A 19,369-nucleotide genomic window follows, 5' to 3' on the forward strand; every position below is an offset into this window, starting at 1 on the left:
CTGATTTTCAAGGGGACTGATTTTGTCCCTTTCCATATTTTTGCTCTTAATATTTCTGAGGAAGCCCTTAGGATTTTCCCTCACCTTGCCTGCAAAAACAACCTTGTGGCTTCTTTAACCCTCCTGATTTTGTTTTATACTTCTTAAGAACCTCATTTGCTCATTGTTACAAATACCTGCCATACATCTCCCTCTTCTTCTTAACCAGATCCCCGATATCCCCCAAAAGCTAAGGTTCCTTGACAAACCACAGATGCATCCTCAGTCCAAAAGCACCACCCTCACTACCAATTTTGATTTTATAGAGCTCACCATAAGATTAGATATTCTACAGCAAAGAAATATTAAAAGGTACATCTCGCTCGATGAGAAACAGGAAAGACTGCAGTGGCTTCACCCCAAAACAAGGTGGCTTACTCAATGTCCAGTAGGGGTACAACTTTAAAGCTATTTTAAGAATGTAGTTTCTAAATTAGAACACGTCGGTTCAACCTAGAGATGCTTTATACACAAAAAACCAGAACATTACAGCACAGAAAAAAAGGCCTTTCTAGTCTGTGCCAAACTATTATTCTGCCTCATCCCTCTGACCTGCACCCGGACCATACCCCTCCCATCCATGTAGTTGTCCAAATACTTCTTAAATGTAAAAATTGAGTCCACATTCACCACTTCAGCTGGCATAAAACATGTCCTCTTGTTTGTATCAGTGGAAAAAGCCTACTTGCATTTACTCTATACCCCTCATAATTTTGTATTCCTCCAACAAATCTCTCACTGTTCTATGCTCTAGAGAATAAAGCCCTAACCTGTTTAACCTTTCCATGCAACTCAGTTCCCCAAATCCCACAACATCTTAGTAAATCTTCTCTGCACTCTTTCAATCTTACTGATTTTTCCGGTAGTTGGGTGACACAAAATTACACACAATACTCCCAAAATTTGGCCTCGCAAATGTCTTGTACAACTTTACCATAACATCCAAACTCCAATACAGGAGCTCCTCAACTTATGAAGGAGTTATGTTCCACAAACCCATTTTAAGTCAAAAATTGTAAGGTGAAAAAGAATACCACACCTACCAATTTTTATAATTAACTCTTGAATATCTTTATTCCACTCTGAAAAAACCATCAACGTACACAGCTGTAAGCGCACTGAGCATGAAGAATGTTTGAACCATGGAATAAAAATTAATTGCTGGATGGTGGGGATGTGAGAGAGTAGTGTACTGCATATTGCATGCACGGGAACAGATCGCAATTCAAAATAAAGTATGGACTTGAGTCATCATAACTTTGAAAAATCGCAAGTCAGACCATCACAAGTAGGGGAACATCTGTACTCAATACTTTTAATTTATGAAGGCCAATATGCCAAAAACTCTCTTTACATCCTTATCTACCTGTGATGCCACTTTCAGGGCATTATGTATCTAATCCCAGATCCCTCTGTCCTACTGTACTCAGTGCCCTATCATTGACCATGTATGTCCTTCCAAAATGCAACACCTGACACTTGCCTGCATTAAATTCCATCTGTCATTGTGCAACCCATTTTTCCAGCTTACCCAGATCTCTCTGCAAGCTTTAAAAGCTTTCCTCGCTGTTCACAACGCCTCCAATCTTTGTGTCAACTGCAAACTTGCTGATCCAATTTACCACATTGTCATCTATATTAATGATCTGGATAACAAACTGCAATGGTCCCAGCCCTAATCCAGAGACAAACCACAATCACAGGCCTACAGTCTGAGAAACAATCAGCCAATACACAAAATACATGATCTACAGCATTTTTGCCCTCAAATCTTTACAGCCTTATCAAGGAATCCTTAAAGCTTCTGAGAAAAGGTGTAGCAACTCAAGTCTTTTATTGGACATATCATAGCTAGATTGTGACACAACTGTATTTGTCCAGCTATCAAACCCTTATCCATTTGCCCAACTGCAAGCACTTAGTAAAGGGAAGGATAAAATCAATGGGTGGTCGGGAGGGGAAAAGTTGCTTGCTGCAAGATGTATTAAACCCTTGTCTCCAGTTTGCAGCCTGCACACATGCAGCAGCTGAAGAAACTCAATCAACTGTATAGCTGAAGAACTAACCATGAACTTGGAACCCGAATGGAACACTGCATTTCAGCCCATGGATCCAATGGGATTTCATAATGATGCCTTAAAGGGACGAGAAACTCAATAATTTAATACAATGTGAAAAGGAGAGCTTTGCAGAAACCAGATGAAAGATGTAAGGAAACATAACATTTTGGATGGAAACAATTTAAATAGGTCCAGATGGTCTCATGTGAGATGTGAATGGGAAGATTAGGGAGCAGAGGGATGCTGGAGGGATTAGGATAGAAGCATTTTATTGAAATACTGTACAGTAAATCCCTGGTATCTAGCACCCATGGGGTTTAGGAGATACCAGACAAGTGTATTTTCCAGTTGCTTGAGACTCACTCTTACAATACCCAATACACCTGCATTACGAATAGTTTGAAAGACAAAAATACTGTACTTATATTGAACAAACTTCACTTGCATGAATATATAAACCTTAAAGCATTTTAGTTTATTTTCAGTCACATTTTTTGAAAACATTTAACCGTTGCTGCCTAGAACCATAGAACATTACAACAGGGCTTTCGGCCCTTCTAGTCTGTACCAAACTATTATTCTGCTTCACCCCACTAACCTGTACCCAGTCTATAGCCCTTCTACCCAATTTACCACGTTATCATCCAGATCATTGATATAGATGACAAGCAACAATGGTCCCAGCACCAATCTCTGAATAACACTACTAGACACAGGCCTGCTGTCTGAGAAGCAATCATCCACTACCACTCTCTGGCTTCTCCCATGTAGCCAATGTCAAATCCAGTACCCTACCCCACCATGAATATCAAGAATCTGAACCATCCTAACCTCCCATGTGGAACCTTGTCAAAGACCTTACAAAGCTCAATGTAGACAACATCACAGCCTTTCCCTCATTAACTTTCTTGGTAATCTCCTCCAAAACTCTATAAGATTAATTCAAAATCTCTGTTTCACACAAAGCCATGTTGACTATCCCTAATCAGTCCTTGGCTATCCAAATACTTCCAGATCTGATCTCTTAAAACACCTTCCAATAATTTACCTACTACTAACATCATGCTCACTGGCCTATAATTCTGCAGGTTCTTTCCCCTTCACAAAGCCACCACAAAGACAAACTATAACATTAAGGATAATTACACTCCCTGCCCACAAAGTTTACAGATTAAGAGCTCTATCCAGAGCAACATACTAAGCAGGGATAAGGAGATACTTTAAGAGAGTCAACCCAACGGCGAGCATCATCAATCAGCTCTTCATCCAGGGCTATGCCATTTCTGTTTCAAACTTTATTCAAACAGCTTCTGCAAGCAAAGCACAACCAAGGCATTCCACTCGCTGAATATTTGCTCCCATCTTCACCAAAGGTTTGTGTGTTACTTCAGAATACATGCATTTTTACAATTTTAAACTTGTGTATATTTTATCTATTATTTTGTTCTTTATTTTTTTTTTAATTTTGCTCGATTTTTTTGTTGCCAGTTGCTTGAGGCTGCCAGGGGCTTGAACCCTGGATACCAGGGGTTTTACTGTACCTTCATGCAAGAGCATGCCAATGTTTACTTACACATTACACTCTACACAAGTTGAACAGTTTGGGGGTGAGATAACGGAGGGCTCAAAACTGCTGCTGCTGCTCAGCAGCACAAGTACCACATCTCAAGATGGTTTGAGCACTTACTGGATGTCCAAGACAGGCAGGCACTCAAGTTAATGAATAAAAACTTAAACCAACTGACTGATAATCTCAAGGAACTTTAGATTCACACCAATTTCAGTTTTGTTTCCCTCAACCCAAATAACAAATTAGCATGCATTTCTGAAATGCATTTCTCCGAAGGTCCAAGCAAAAGTTTACAAGCCACATAACAAAATAACCAGAGCAGACAAAGGTTCATTCCGATTCCCTCCAGCTGTAAACACAGCACTTGGTACAAACACCTAACACCACTCACTTAAAAAAAAAGCACATCAAGTTTTGAATTAAGGCAATCCATAAACCAATTGGTCTCTCAAAGATTTGGGTTGACATTCTCACAATTTGGACCCACTGCAGGGTATGTGCTGGCCTTGTTACTTAAATGGCCAAAGCCTACACTTGTGTTGTTGTTTCTCTTACAATTGAGAATAGCCTTTTCTGACCTTCTAGAAAAAATGGCAGGTGTGGACCCGTGGAGAACAAGGAGAAACTGCGTCCCTCCGCAGGGTTCTACTACCCAGTCGGCTTGTTTCAAAATCCTGCGAACGCAGGGTCAGGGCCCAGGATGGCAACATGTACTTGGCAGCAACCTTGAGTGGTTACAGACTCCGGGGAAGCAGAGGACTGTCACAGCGAACCTGAAAATGGTGAGAACACCCGCCCCCTTTACCCCATTTGAGGAGAAACAGAGAAGACCTTACGGGATGGTGACCAAGGCAGTGGACTGGCAAGGGGTTCTGCAGCTGAAGAACACACAGGTGGCATCAGACTGTCAATGACTAGAGGTGAGGAACCCATGCAGGCTGCAGGAGATTTGCGGTCAAAGGATTCACACCAGGTTACGGGCTTCTGGAGACTGGGTCAACACTCGATCCCTCAGGTTACCAGTTATCGGAACAGGGAGGCAAGACGGTGCTGTGGGTGCTGAAGGCTTCCTGACCATGTCGTAGTTTTGGATCTGGAACTCAGATTATGGATGATTTGGACTAAAGTCTGCATTGCTGCAGAGGCTGTGTGAATCCACAGACATTCAGTGATTCTGAAGGGTCTCTCTTCTGTTTCTCTTTCATGGATAATAAGAGGCATCCAGCAATTTCTGCTGATGGTGAATCAGTCTGTCTTATGACAGATTAAAGTAAATTTCATGTAATATTACACCTGTTTTATTACATGACCATAAAGGAATCTTGAATCCTGTTGCTAAGAACCAAAAACAACCTCATACAATCATCAAGCAAAATGATATACAGCTGGAGTGAGAGATCAGATTTGTTGAATAATATGCTCAAGTGTTTCCTGGAACCAAAAAAAAACACCAAACATTTGTTACATTTTATCATTGAGAAAACAGATGACTCATTCTAATTACCACAATGGGGTTCCATGTTGGCTAACAGAATCTTCTTTTCTTTGGCTTGGCTTCGCGGATGAAGATTTATGGAGGGGGTAAAAGTGTCCACGTCAGCTGCAGGCTCGTTGGTGGCTGACAAGTCCGATCCGGGACAGGCAGACACGGTTGCAGCGGTTGCAGGGGAAAATTGGTTGGTTGGGTGTTGGGTTTTTCCTCCTTTGCCTTTTGTCAGTGAGGTGGGCTCTGCGGTCTTCTTCAAAGGAGGTTGCTGCCCGCCAAACTGTGAGGCGCCAAGATGCACGGTTTGAGGCGATATCAGCCCACTGGCGGTGGTCAATGTGGCAGGCAGCAAGAGATTTCTTTAGGCAGTCCTTGTACCTTTTCTTTGGTGCACCTCTGTCACGGTGGCCAGTGGAGAGCTCGCCATATAACACGATCTTGGGAAGGCGATGGTCCTTCATTCTGGAGACGTGACCCACCCAGCGCAACTGGATCTCCAGCAGCGTGGACTCGATGCTGTCGACCTCTGCCATCTCGAGTACTTCGACGTTAGGGATGAAAGCGCTCCAATGAATGTTGAGGATGGAGCGGAGACAACGCTGGTGGAAACGTTCTAGGAGCCGTAGGTGATGCCGGTAGAGGACCCATGATTCGGAGCCGAACAGGAGTGTGGGTATGACAACGGCTCTGTATACGCTTATCTTTGTGAGGTTTTTCAGTTGGTTGTTTTTAATTGAATCACATTTTTTTTTTAAAAAAAGGATTCTTTTTCTAGCTTTACCTCCAACTCAGTGGAGAGATCGCTGCAGTTTGTGCTTTTGCAATCCTGGAAACATGGAGCTAGTCATTGAGATATCCAGGATCATGAAACTTCACTAGCAGCTCTTCGGCCTGCTTTTGGAGCACCCAAGCACATTGGATCTCATGACCCTACTGCCGTGGGGTGGCAAGGTTAGCACAACACTGTTCCAGCGCCAGCGATCGGGACTGGAGTTCAAATCCCACCTTGTCTCTAAGGAGTTGGAACGTTCTCCTTGTGTCTGCATGGGTTTTCGCCAGTGGCTCTGGTTTCCTCCCATCACTGTCAGACATGTGTGTGTGTGGAGAGAGAGAGAATTTGTTTTCAGTAGGAGAGAAAGTGTGGGAAGTGATGCTGTAGAACAATTTGAGCAATTCAAAATTTTGAGTTTATCCAGGAGACTTGCCTTAAATTGATTCAGGAGACCAGCATCATGGCTAGTATAGTGGTTAGCGCAATACTGTTACAGCACCAGCAATCAGGACTGGGGTTCAAATCCCACACTGTCTGTAAAATGTTTGTGCATTCTCCCAGTGTGTGTGTGTAGTTTCCTCTTGGTGCTCTGTTTTCTCCCACCCTTCAAAACATACTGGAGGCTATGGGTTAATTGGGCAGCACAGGCTAGTGGGCCAAATTGGCTGTTACCATGCTGTATGTGTGAAAAAAATTTCTTGCTGCTGTTCCTCTGCATATAGGACTACTCGTTCCTGGAGCCTGGTCTCTTGCATAACTATCCTGCATTGCTACTGCCAAATTTGTTCAAGAACAAGTGCATGTTTTAGGATCCTCTCATCATTGTTCTACAGCTGCTCTATAGATTTGGGCATCCCCCAATGACAGGCTGAAGCTGAGCCAGATTATGGTCAGACCGGTGCAGCTGCTGGACCACCTCCAATCACGGTTACAATGTGGCAGCTGCTCCTATTACGGAGAGGCTGTTGAGGCCGATCAAAGCACCAAGTGCTTTGGATTGAGGGAAAATCGGAATCACCTCCGATTACAGGCACACTTGTTTCAAGACATATGCGCCTGCAGCAAAATGCTGGATACGTTGAACCAATTATTGAACAAAGAAAGTTATCTACAAAATGTCAAGACAAAAAGACAAAATTGTGAACCACATCTGTCAAAACTCAATCCAACTGTTTCACTGATTCTAAACATCTTGATCAGTACTGATCACTGTAATGAGTTGCATGGTAATACAGGCTACAACTCCTGGCATCTCTCCTCCTTTCGTTTCACATAGAACAGCCATGCTCAACATTTTTTGGCTAAAACTTCCCCGCTCCCCCCCCCCCCACCTTTTTAGGATTCTGCTCAAAGTTTACAGGCCCCCTTGTTTAGTTTAGTTGGTTTCTTCTGTACTTCTCTCCTAATGACAACATTAAAAAAAATTTTTGATTACAATCTGTGGCCCCCAGGGGCCCCAGTTGAGAATGGATGAAATAGTTCAACAGGATCAAGTGCTCAAAATTCTTTCCTGCCTCTGCACACCAAGAATAATTGCTGAATGAGGAGCCAACCTCAAATGTCAAGACTTAACACTTTGGCTCAATTGCTGCAAAAAGCTCACAAGTAGTCTCCCTCCTCACACAGTTTGAAGTACAGGCTGGCTGTAGAGTGTGCAATTATTCCAGGTTCATTTCCATCCTCTTTTTAGTTTTTCACTCCTAATCCATCAGCTTCATTCAGGTTCAGCAAAGTTAATTAATATTCTCCTTGCCCAGTTTTCAGCATCTTCAGAATCAACTTCCCACTCCAGCAAGGGTTCCATCAAACATTCCCACTGCTGGCCATCTACCCCCAGAACATAGTGAAGGGTTATATTGTGACTCACTTTCACAATTTAGTGATATGCCTAGCCCTAAACAACCAATGTGTAACTGGTATCCCATCTAGCTCTTGAAAGTTGCAGAATACTCCCCTCCAATATATAGGCGGGAACGAGCATCCTCGATAAAATGCCCTGCTCCTAACTAAAACTATTCAAGATTGAAGGTTCTTTTTACTGACGTAATAATATGCAAAAATGTAATATACATGATATACTTCAATTTTTGCCTGCCGAATGGCAGAAGTTGCCACGAGCATTGACCAGCACCCCCAACAATGAGAGAGAGTAGAAAACAAATCCCTTCAGAGACACTGTCCACAGATTTGCCTCCTATGATCCCACAGCCTCTGCAGCCACACGAGTCTGTTCAAACCACAGTCAACCCGAGCTCCAGATCCAAACCTCCGATACAATCAGGAAACCTTCAGCATCCGAGACCCTTTGGGTGCTCGTCTTGTCTTGTCTTCAGTACCCTCTCAAATCCCAGTGCTGCTACCTGTAGGATTGTCTCCCATGCTTTTCTTTCTCTCCCTTTCCAGTGCTTCCCTGGAGTCTGCAACCACTTGTGGTAGGCTGCCCATTTTAGCAGTTCAATTTCTACCATTGAAAACAACTTGAACAGAAGGGACATGGAACATCACCAGCTCCAAAACGTGGAAATGACTGTCTTCCTTCAAAGGCAGCCCAGTTAGCGTAGCAGTTATTGCAATGGTTTTACAGCGTCAACGACTGGGACAGGTATTAGAATCCCACATTGTTTATAAGGAGTCTGTACGTTCTCCATGTGTCTGCGCGGCCTCCAGTTTCCTGCCGTTGTTCAAAATGCACTGGGGGTTGTAGGTCAATTGGGTGTAATTGGCAGCTTGGGCTTGTTACTTTGCTATATATCTAAAATTTTTTAATTTAAATTGGTAAGTTCTCTGTGACTAAACTCTGCAAATTCCTGTTGCAGAGTCTATGGACTGCAATAGTTCAAGGCTGCAACTCTCAACTACTTTAAAGTCAATAAACACTGTTCTTGTCCACAATGCCCACATCTCACAATTTATAAAATTGTGCAACTGGACAAGAAAGTACAAGAAACAATAAAAAGACAGAGAAAAAGTGTGAATAACAGAAAATTAACAGTGAAAAAGAACATATGCACATGCAAAATGATGGAAGAAATCAGCGAGTCAGGCAGCATCCATGGATGGTTAAGTCAGGCCAAAACTTCCCAAGGATGCTGACTGACGCACCGAGTTCCTGTGGATGACAAGGTTTCCGTACAGGCTCCAAAAACTCACATCACCCAGCCTTGCCAACAATGTGGTCATGTTTTTTTAGAATTTATTTTTCCCACGCAGTCATGACCTACGGATGATTACTTTGGAGAGTGACCAAGCAATATCTTTGGCTGGTGTGTGGAAGTAAGTAGGCTCTCAATTTAATCATATGTTTGGACCTTTTTTTGCCAAGAGGCTAAATTATAATTAACTTGGAAAACAGTAAATGTTCTTTAAGAGAAAAATTGAAGAGTTCCAGTGTCACTATTGGCAGACAGTGGAATTACAGTGGGACCAGCTAAAAAAAGGCAGCAGCTAACAGAGATTTTTTGAAACAGGATAAATAAACGTGGAATAATTACAACTTTGCCATAATTAAAATAAATCAGTGCCAAGTGTTTACACCTACCCATCCCCACCACCCTAAGTAATGGGGTGGGGGGGGAATAAAGCAGTGCACAAAAAGAGAAAGGTATTCCATATAATTGATTACACTGGACCACAATAAAAATGACGGGAGCCCTTTACTCATATTGAGCTGTCAAACACGACCAGGTTCCAGAATCATCAATGTAACAGCACTTTTTCATAACCAGAGTGCCAATTCTAACCTGTGGAAAAATCATTTAAATTTAAAATACACGCTGGATTAACTTCACAGACAAGTAGCAACAATTCCCCATTTTCATCTCTCCTTCTCTCCTTATTCTTCCTCACAAAATCTTCAGACACCATGCAAAACAAATCCAAGCCTGGGGCGATCAACCAAAGCAAATGCACAAATCCAGGTAATTATAAATTGAAGTCACAGCATTAGTTGAACAAACAAAATCTCCAGACGACACCAAAGCAATGAATCCAACAGACACACAATTGTGAAATGTTTTAAAAGGGCCATAGGTCACAGGTGACAAATGAATTGATGGGATAGACAAGTTACCTATCTGGTGAAAAGGGAGAAATTGGATTCAAAACCTTCCAAAATAACGTCTAGATTCAGTGTATAATAAATAGATGATCCATTTTTCTTGTTTATTTTCCTTTGAGTGAAGATATTGTTTTATGGTTTTATTATATTGTTTATGTTGAATCTTCGCTAGGATTCTACTAAATAGAATAATACCTAGTGTCGCTGAGAATATTCTCCCAGAATCACAGTGCGGCTTTCGCGCAAACAGAGGAACCACTGACATGGTCTTTGCCCTCAGACAGCTCCAAGAAAAGTGCAGAGAACAAAACAAAGGACTCTACATCACCTTTGTTGACCTCACCAAAGCCTTCGACACCGTGAGCAGGAAAGGGCTTTGGCAAATACTAGAGCGCATCGGATGTCCCCCAAAGTTCCTCAACATGATTATCCAACTGCACGAAAACCAACAAGGTCGGGTCAGATACAGCAATGAGCTCTCTGAACCCTTCTCCATTAACAATGGCGTGAAGCAAGGCTGTGTTCTCGCACCAACCCTCTTTTCAATCTTCTTCAGCATGATGCTGAACCAAGCCATGAAAGACCCCAACAATGAAGACGCTGTTTACATCCGGTACCGCACGGATGGCAGTCTCTTCAATCTGAGGCGCCTGCAAGCTCACACCAAGACACAAGAGAAACTTGTCCGTGAACTACTCTTTGCAGATGATGCCGCTTTAGTTGCCCATTCAGAGCCAGCTCTTCAGCGCTTGACGTCCTGCTTTGCGGAAACTGCCAAAATGTTTGGCCTGGAAGTCAGCCTGAAGAAAACTGAGGTCCTCCATCAGCCAGCTCCCCACCATGACTACCAGCCCCCCCACATCTCCATCGGGCACACAAAACTCAACACGGTCAACCAGTTTACCTATCTCGGCTGCACCATTTCATCAGATGCAAGGATCGACAATGAGATAGACAACAGACTCGCCAAGGCAAATAGCGCCTTTGGAAGACTACACAAAAGAGTCTGGAAAAACAACCAACTGAAAAACCTCACAAAGATAAGCGTATACAGAGCCGTTGTCATACCCACACTCCTGTTCGGCTCCGAATCATGGGTCCTCTACCGGCACCACCTACGGCTCCTAGAACGCTTCCACCAGCGTTGTCTCCGCTCCATCCTCAACATCCATTGGAGCGCTCACACCCCTAACGTCGAGGTACTCGAGATGGCAGAGGTCGACAGCATCGAGTCCACGCTGCTGAAGATCCAGCTGCGCTGGATGGGTCACGTCTCCAGAATGGAGGACCATCGCCTTCCCAAGATCGTATTATATGGCGAGCTCTCCACTGGCCACCGTGACAGAGGTGCACCAAAGAAAAGGTACAAGGACTGCCTAAAGAAATCTCTTGGTGCCTGCCACATTGACCACCGCCAGTGGGCTGATAACGCCTCAAACCGTGCATCTTGGCGCCTCACAGTTTGGCGGGCAGCAGCCTCCTTTGAAGAAGACCGCAGAGCCCACCTCACTGACAAAAGGCAAAGGAGGAAAAACCCAACACCCAACCCCAACCAACCAATTTTCCCTTGCAACCGCTGCAATCGTGTCTGCCTGTCCCGCATCGGACTGGTCAGCCACAAACGAGCCTGCAGCTGACGTGGACTTTTTACCCCCTCCATAAATCTTCGTCCGCGAAGCCAAGCCAAAGAAGATGTTGAATATTTATGGGTTTTTGGGGGGGGGGGTGGGTGGAGGGGAAGGAGGAAAAGGGGAAAAAAAGGGAGAAAAGACCACTGTGTAAATTTAATGAGAAACATTTGTACATATTTTGGTTAATATGGTTCATAATGTGAAAAATAAAAATTAAAAAACCTTCCAAAATCAAAAAGGAAAATAACTGACAAAATTAAAACATGGTAGGATATCATCAGTGCACAGAAATCAAATTAAAGTAATCTGACTTGTATTAATAAATTATAATTTCTACTCTTCCACAAACTTCAGCTTGAAACACAACCCTAAAGTCATTGCAAAAAGATCATGGCTATATGAAAGCCAAATCCAGATGTTTCTATGGGTGACAGATGCAATTTTAAATTCAGACATACAGCATAATAACAAGCCCTTCCGTTCCACAAGCCCGTGCTGCCCAATTAGACCCAATTAACCTACAACCCCTATGTTTTTAAAGGGTGAGAGGAAACCAGAGGGCCCAGAGGAAACCCACACAGGTCACAGGGAGAAATTACAACTCCTTACAGACAGAATTTGATTTGAATCCGGCTCACTGGCACTGTAATAATGTTGTGCTAACCGTGCCACCTGGAGAGCAATAGAATGGTTGGAGGGCCAATAGGTAATCAGTTAACAGCGACAAAAACAATTACCTGCTTCAGCCAGTGGCGTTATCCAACAAGCTTCAGGAAACTAAACATGACAACACTGTTCATCTCTGCATGAAAGCTGCACACCTCACCCCACCAGGGTCCAGGGTCCACCACAACAACGTTTTGAGAAGGGACAATGTAACCAGCATGTCTGCAGCATCATGTTCTTGTGATAATTGCTCAACATTTAAAGCAAAGGACAAACACATCTCACAGGGAGGGCAGCATACCTCATGGAAGCTGCACCAGCGAGGGATTCATTCAGAACTTCCCAGCAGCCACAGCTAGAAAAGTCAATCACACTACCAAATCTGATCTCTAGCTATCAACTCAACTGCTGGTTGTCACTTGATGTCAAGAACTAACCTCACAATTATCATTCTCAAGTCACATCCTCTACCTAATAATAACCATAGAAAGGCATGCTCTTACCTACATCTAGTATCTTGATGAAGGGCTCAAGCTTGGAACGTTGGTTTTGTATCTTTGCTATATAAAGTTGTAGTGATGTATTATGCTGACTGCTTGTTATTGGTTATGACTGTAGATTGGCTCCACTCTACTGGTATAACAGATGGTGAAATTTATCCCACTGGTCAGTAAAGGTGGCTTCTTCTGTTAATAAAAGCCTATAGAATGATGTAAGTCTGGTCCTTGCTTATGGCATATCAAAAGTACACTGTTTGACCTGCTGAGTTTCCCCAACAACTCTATTTTTACTTCAATCATGATGTCTCCAGACTTTTTTCTTCTTCTCCTGTCTACTGCAAAATCTCTTTGATGGATGCCTACCCAGAAGAAGTTCTCCTTTGCTCTCCAAAGGTAGCTCTGTGGGATTCTCTCTCACTGCTCCCCTGCTGTTCTCAAGCTTTGTAACCATGTTCTCACCCAAACTCACTTCCACAGCCACATTCCATACCTTGATGAAAGGTTCAGGCCTGAAACGTTGGTTATGTATCTTTATCTTTGCTATATAAAGTACGATGTTTGACCTAATCAGTTTCTCCAGCATCGTGCTTTTACTTCAATCACGGTGCCTGCATACTTTCGTGTTATACTTCTTTCCTACGTCGACTTGCTGACTAACCAGGAAGTGCCCCACTCTTGCTGCTCTGGAGACCACACTACCACAAGGCTCTATCTTCTGCCAGCATCCTCTATTTGTTTCCCAGTCCTCTAGTTTATGCTGGCTTTGCTCCAAGACAACCTCGAAGACCACAGGAGATGTGCTGGCATACAAAATCTGCAGGAATGTAACAAATAACTCCAGCCAGTAACAGCAATGGTTGGACGACTTGTACACCAGCCAATTCACAACGCACTTAAACTGTCCAAAGTAATGGAAAATAATAAAAAATGGCAAATCCACATAAAAGCCCCAAGAACTTCTTAGCCAAAGATCAAAAGAACTGTTAACATGGATTTCCACTGTCCAACCATCCAATACCCCCTGTACATAGTTAGGACAGATTTGACAATCGCACAATTTATTTTTGTTTACAGACTAACCAACTTTCACACAACGCAGGACGGTATTTTGTATTATTTAAAATCTCAATGTGAGAGTATCACCATTATCCTAATTTTTTTGATTTTATTTACAGCGTGGTAGAAGCTAATTCCAACCTTTTAAACCCTTGGCACCCAAATTAACCTGCAACCCTATGCATTTTTGAGGATGGGAGGAAACTAGGGAAAATCCATGCAAACAGAGAGAGAACAAGGAAACTCTTTGCAGACAAAGCCGGATTAGAACACAGGTCGCTGGCACAGTTAGTGTTGAGCTAACCACTATGTTAACCATGCTATCTTGTCAATAGAAAGGAAGGAAATACTGGCAGTGATATGAAGGAAGAGATACAAATAAAGTTTCAAATGCCACATCCAAACTGTGTTGATGATTTTTTTTTCCCTCAACCATAATGACAGTACAACTGGAAATAGTACTCGAGGTAGGTGGAAAGGCAAAATTCTCCTTTGGAAGATGTACAAGCATGGCCATATCAGCCAGAGTCTGACTACAATGCCTCTTCCTTCCAATCAGCCTCTTCCTCCAACACTTTGCCCTTGTGGTGCAGGAGTTAAAGTAAGGGCCATCCTATTTGAGCAACAAAAGGATTCAGCAGATAGGCACAGGTCAGGGAAGGGTTTATATATCATTTTTTCCTCTCATCAGAAACAATGAAAATGGCAGCCAAGGCAGGGGAATATTTCTCTTGCAGAATATGGGTCATCAGGGAAGCTAGCAGCATGCCTACAAAAAGTGCATCCAGCTGCAGTTTTGACAAGCTGAGTTAAGGAATTGGAGCTAGAGTTGGATGTACTCTGGATCATTTGGGAGATAGAGGAGGTGATACAGGAATTACAGAGACAATATCACACCCAGGAGGCAAGTGAAGGGTAGAAGAGTGACAGTAGGAAAAGGAAACAGACAGGCAGTACAGGGCATCTCTGTGGCCATTTCATTCAATGATATACCATTTTGGATTCTGTTTGGGGGGGGGGGGGGAGGGGGGAAGGGGGGAAATGACCTACCAGAGACAAACCACAGTGATCAGGTCTCTGGCATGGGGTCTGATCCTGTGGCTAAGGGAGAAGAGGTGAACTGTAGAGCTGGGGATTCCATAGATAGGGGGACAGGTAAGAGTATCCTGTATGGTATGTTGCCTCTCTGGTGCCAGGGTCCTGAGATATCTCAGATCAAGTTAATTGTATTCTCAGGAGGGTAAGAAGCTAGATTTCGTGATCCATATAGGGACCAATGATATAGGTAGGAAGGGTAATGAGGTCCTGCAACAAGAGTTCAGTACTAGGTTGAAGGTCAGGACCTCCAGGGTTGTGATTTCAAGATTGATTCCTGTTCCATGTGCGAGTGAGGTTAGAAATAGGAGGATAATGCAGCTTAACACATGGCTAAAGACTTGGTGCAAGAGGGGTTCAGGTTTCTGGACAGGACAGTTTGGATCTGAACTAGAGAGGGACTCATATCTTAACCCTAACCCTAATGTGCTGCTTCGGTGGGTTAAGCTGTATTTGTAGGGGAATGGAAATCAGTGTCCGAGCATATACAGGAATGGAGGAGGGAAAAGATTATGTGAAAATTGCATGCACTGTTAGAAATCAACAGGTTGTATATAGTGGAAGTGTTCTAAGATACATCTATTTTAAAGCAAGAAGTATTGTAGAAAAGGCAGACAAGCTTAGCTTGAATTGGTACATGGAATTATGACATTGTGACCATCAGTGAAACTTGGTTGCAGGAGGGGAAGGACTGGCAGCTCAATGTTCAGGGCTTCCATTGCTTTACACATGATAGAATGGGGGTGGGGGGCAGATGGAGTGGGATGAAAAGGGAAGGAGTGGCATTGCTGTGCTCAGGCAGGACAGGCCAGAGGACTCGTCTGCTGAAGAATGGGAAAGGTATGACCACACATGGGTTGTATTATAGACCAATCAATAGTCAACAAGAACTGGAGGAGCAAATCTGTAGAGATACAGCCACAGGAAACTAAGGTTGTGATGGTAAGAGATTTTCATTTTCCACTTATTGACTGGGACTCCCATACTGTTAAAGAGGTGGATGGCTTGGAGTTTGTCAAATGTGGTTAGGAAATTCTTCTAAATTAATTATATATTAATTAGGCCCATAACCTTCTCAGCTGACAGTATTAGCATTGAAGCACAACTTCCAGCTTATTTTCTACTGCTTTATTAATTGCGCAATACATTTCCACTTTATTAATGACAATACTCCCTGCTCCTATGCCAATAAATCTAAACCAACAATTATAAACAGGCCTGCGCGCAATAACGTTTTCAAAACATTTTGAAAACGTTAAGTAGCTTGTAGCTGATTTAACAATTTAATTAGATATTCAATAGCACAGTGGCATAAAGGGCTTCAAAAGGATCAGTAGATAAAAGACAATCATATCTCTTGCCACTCCTCTCAACTCTTTAAAATAACGAGAGTACAATTCTGTTAAACAAGAAAGCTTGCAGTCACTGTGATTGTAGTTCAAGTCACTAAAAGTGCTGGAGAAACTTTGTACAATTCGACTTGCAACAGCTTCTTAAGTGATCTGACAATTATGGTGAGACAGTTGATCTTGAAGAGCATTACAGTCCAGTTTGACTTTGGTAATCTGATCTGGATGGCTGAATGGAGTGACTGTTTTTGCTGCAATTATATTAAAGGCAGAGGTAGTGGAGATAAAGGGGATGTGGTAGAGTCTTTAAACTCGAGCCAGCATCTCTGACAGCATTTGCAAAAGAGTGCAAAGTCTGGGTAAATGCATGAGAAGCATGTAACCAAACCCTGTATGGCTTTGGACTCAGGTGTTCATATGTAATGGAATTACATCAACATTGATGACAAAAAAAATACAATTTAACAACAAGCATACATGTTATTTCTTAACCTACCTGGTCTATTGCTCCACATACCTGGCACTAAAGTCAAGGGCTTAGCTTGGTATGGGGCTGGTCCCTGACCACCCTGTACATTGAGTACAATACCAACTGGATTTTGCACAGATCTCAGGTCTTTCACAGTAAAGCCCTGTAGAGAGGAACCAGAATCAGCATTAATCCTTAAACCAAGAGATATGCTCACAAAGAGAAGACTGACCAAAAAATTTGAAGCTGATACAAAAAGAAAATCACAATTTGCAAAAGCAACAGTAAGATTACAATTTCAGCAATAGTCTCTTGTAAAAGAAAATCTTGGCTCATTGGTAGCAAAATTCACAGACAATTGGAAAGTTGAGATGCATCGGCATAGTTGGAAGTAGCTGAGTGAAGAATATGTTGTGCAAAATCATCTGCTTCGGACACAAACTATAGGTGTTCAGGATTACATCCCAACTGTTAAAACCACTGAAGTTCTGAATCACAATCACCCTCACTAGTACTATAGCAGTCTTTCTATTACATTTTTATAATATGCCTTGTTCAATTCATAAAGCCTCTTCCTTCTTGGCCACACCTCCCAAAGAACACACTCTGCTTAGTATACAATCAGCTGATGGTTACATTTACTGCGTATAACCCAAACCAAGAGGCATTAAAGAACAACCAACATAAAAACACAATGCTGGAGAAATTCACCAGATCAAAGTGTACTTTATATAGCGAAGATACATAACCAACATTTCAGACTTGGCCCTTCATCAAGGTACGAGCAAAATGTGGGCAGCCACCCAAGAAAAATGGTTAGGGAGGAACAGTGGCAAAAGTTAATAGGTGGATAAGGGAGGGAGGGTGCACCAGCAAACAAGGGGGAGGGGTGGGGAATGGCTCTATGAATGGAGAGGGAAAGGGGAGGAGAGCTGGAGGAAAGAAGACAGGAATAAGGAAGAAAGAGAGAACAGGGAGTGGGCTAGCAGAAAGCAGAGAAGTCAATGTTAATGCCATCCAGATGGAGAGTGCCCAGACAAAAAATTAGGTGTTGCGCCTCCAATTTACAGGTGGCTCTGGCTGTCAGCGCAGGAGAGGAGCTCAGAATTGAAAGGGTTGGCCACTGGGAGATTCTTGTTATTGATGCAGACAGAGTGAAGGTTCTCAGCAAAGTGATCTCCCAGTCTCCAAAGTAGAGGCCACTATGAGAGCACCGGATGCATTAGATGACTCATGCAGATTCACAAGCATTGTTTTATTTGGAAGGACTGTTTGGGGCCCTGAATGGTGGTGAGGGAGGAGGTGTGGGTGCAAGTGTGGCACTTCTTGCCTGCAGCCACAGGGAAAGGTGATGAGGGGGAAATTGGTGGGAAGGTTTGAGAGGACGAGGAACTCACAGAGGGAGCGACCCCTACAGATGGTGGAGAGGGAAAGAGGTGTCTGGTGGTGGGCTTGTGCTCTTCTCCCACACCATTTTGTTTAGGCACCTGCCTACATTTTGCTTATATCTTGGCTCAAGCCCAAAACATTGGTTATGCATCTTTATTTTTGCTTATTATGTACGCTATGTGACCTGCTGGGTTTCTCCAGCATTATGTTTTTACTTCCATCTCAACGTCTACAGACTTTCATGTTTTATTCCTAAAGAACCAACAAAGCTTGAAATACATCAGTGGCTGACTGTGCCACAAATCAGTACAGTGGGACTGCTAAACCCTGCATCAAAACAATCTAGACTGCAGGCTGACAGTAAAACCAGTGAGCTTAAAGTACTTGTGCTTCACCACCCATCATACAATTCCAATCCACTCTTTAGAAATTATTGAAGAAAGCAAAGCCCAAATGAAGTTCAAATCAGCAACAAATGTGGCAGCAAAACCAATTCGCAATTCCCCAATGCTAACTGCTAATTTCATCTTGCATTTAGTTTTGCAAAGAGTGCAGAGGCATAGTAAAAACTGTTACCGTAGCTCAACACATGGTAACCAACAAAATACCAGTTCTTCTGAATCTTCCATGCATTTATTGGGGAAACCTCTGGCTTCGTCCGTATAATTTGAGCAGTGGTGCCTCATTCTTGGAAGTGTTTAATAGGAAAGTATAGGTAGAACCTAGCTGTGTCAAACGCATATTGTATCCGCTGAGAATGCTAAGCGTTAAAAGTTGCCTGCTGATGTGGGAGAATACTAGCTATTTATTTATCTGGATCCACTTTCCCAGTCAACAATGGTGGAAGTCAAACCATTCAATACCATTGAGATATTCAAGAGATTGCAGATGCTGCAATGCGGATTGAAGAACAATCTGCTGGAAGAACTCAGCAGGTCGAGCAGCAGTGGGAGAAAAGGAATTGTTGATGTTTTATGCCTATATCACATACTGTATCCCACTTCTAGTTGCATGTGTGGGCAACAGAGAGCCATAACTTACTTGAGTGGTGATCAAGATGGGCTGCCCTGACACGGTGCTGGTCACTCCACCTTTTGGATCCTGCAACACTTGCACAGAAGCGGGCTGGTACATTGAGGGCATTGTCATCTGTGAACCAATGCCCGGTGGGTTTTGTGTTACGATCAAAGGCTGATTGCCCGAGTTCATCAAAGGACTACCAGCTGAGAA

At 43.0% G+C, this 19,369-nt stretch overlaps 1 protein-coding gene across 10 annotated transcripts in view; it reads right to left on the reverse strand.

Annotated features, from left to right (window-relative positions):
* Positions 1–19,369, reverse strand: part of pogzb (pogo transposable element derived with ZNF domain b) — a 112,374-nt gene that overhangs the window by 46,675 nt on the left and 46,330 nt on the right. For 9 of the 10 annotated variants that reach the window (XM_069940188.1, XM_069940187.1, XM_069940191.1 and 6 more), the window contains 2 exons: positions 19,181–19,362; positions 16,778–16,913 (listed from right to left, as the gene is read on the reverse strand). In XM_069940188.1, coding sequence (XP_069796289.1) covers positions 16,778–16,913; positions 19,181–19,362 — 318 coding nt within the window. The remainder of the gene's footprint in view (positions 1–16,777; positions 16,914–19,180; positions 19,363–19,369) is intronic. The other variant, XM_069940192.1, reaches the window with a different exon arrangement.

This window comes from Narcine bancroftii, chromosome 5, assembly GCF_036971445.1.
Source record: "Narcine bancroftii isolate sNarBan1 chromosome 5, sNarBan1.hap1, whole genome shotgun sequence".
Taxonomy (NCBI): domain Eukaryota; kingdom Metazoa; phylum Chordata; class Chondrichthyes; order Torpediniformes; family Narcinidae; genus Narcine; species Narcine bancroftii.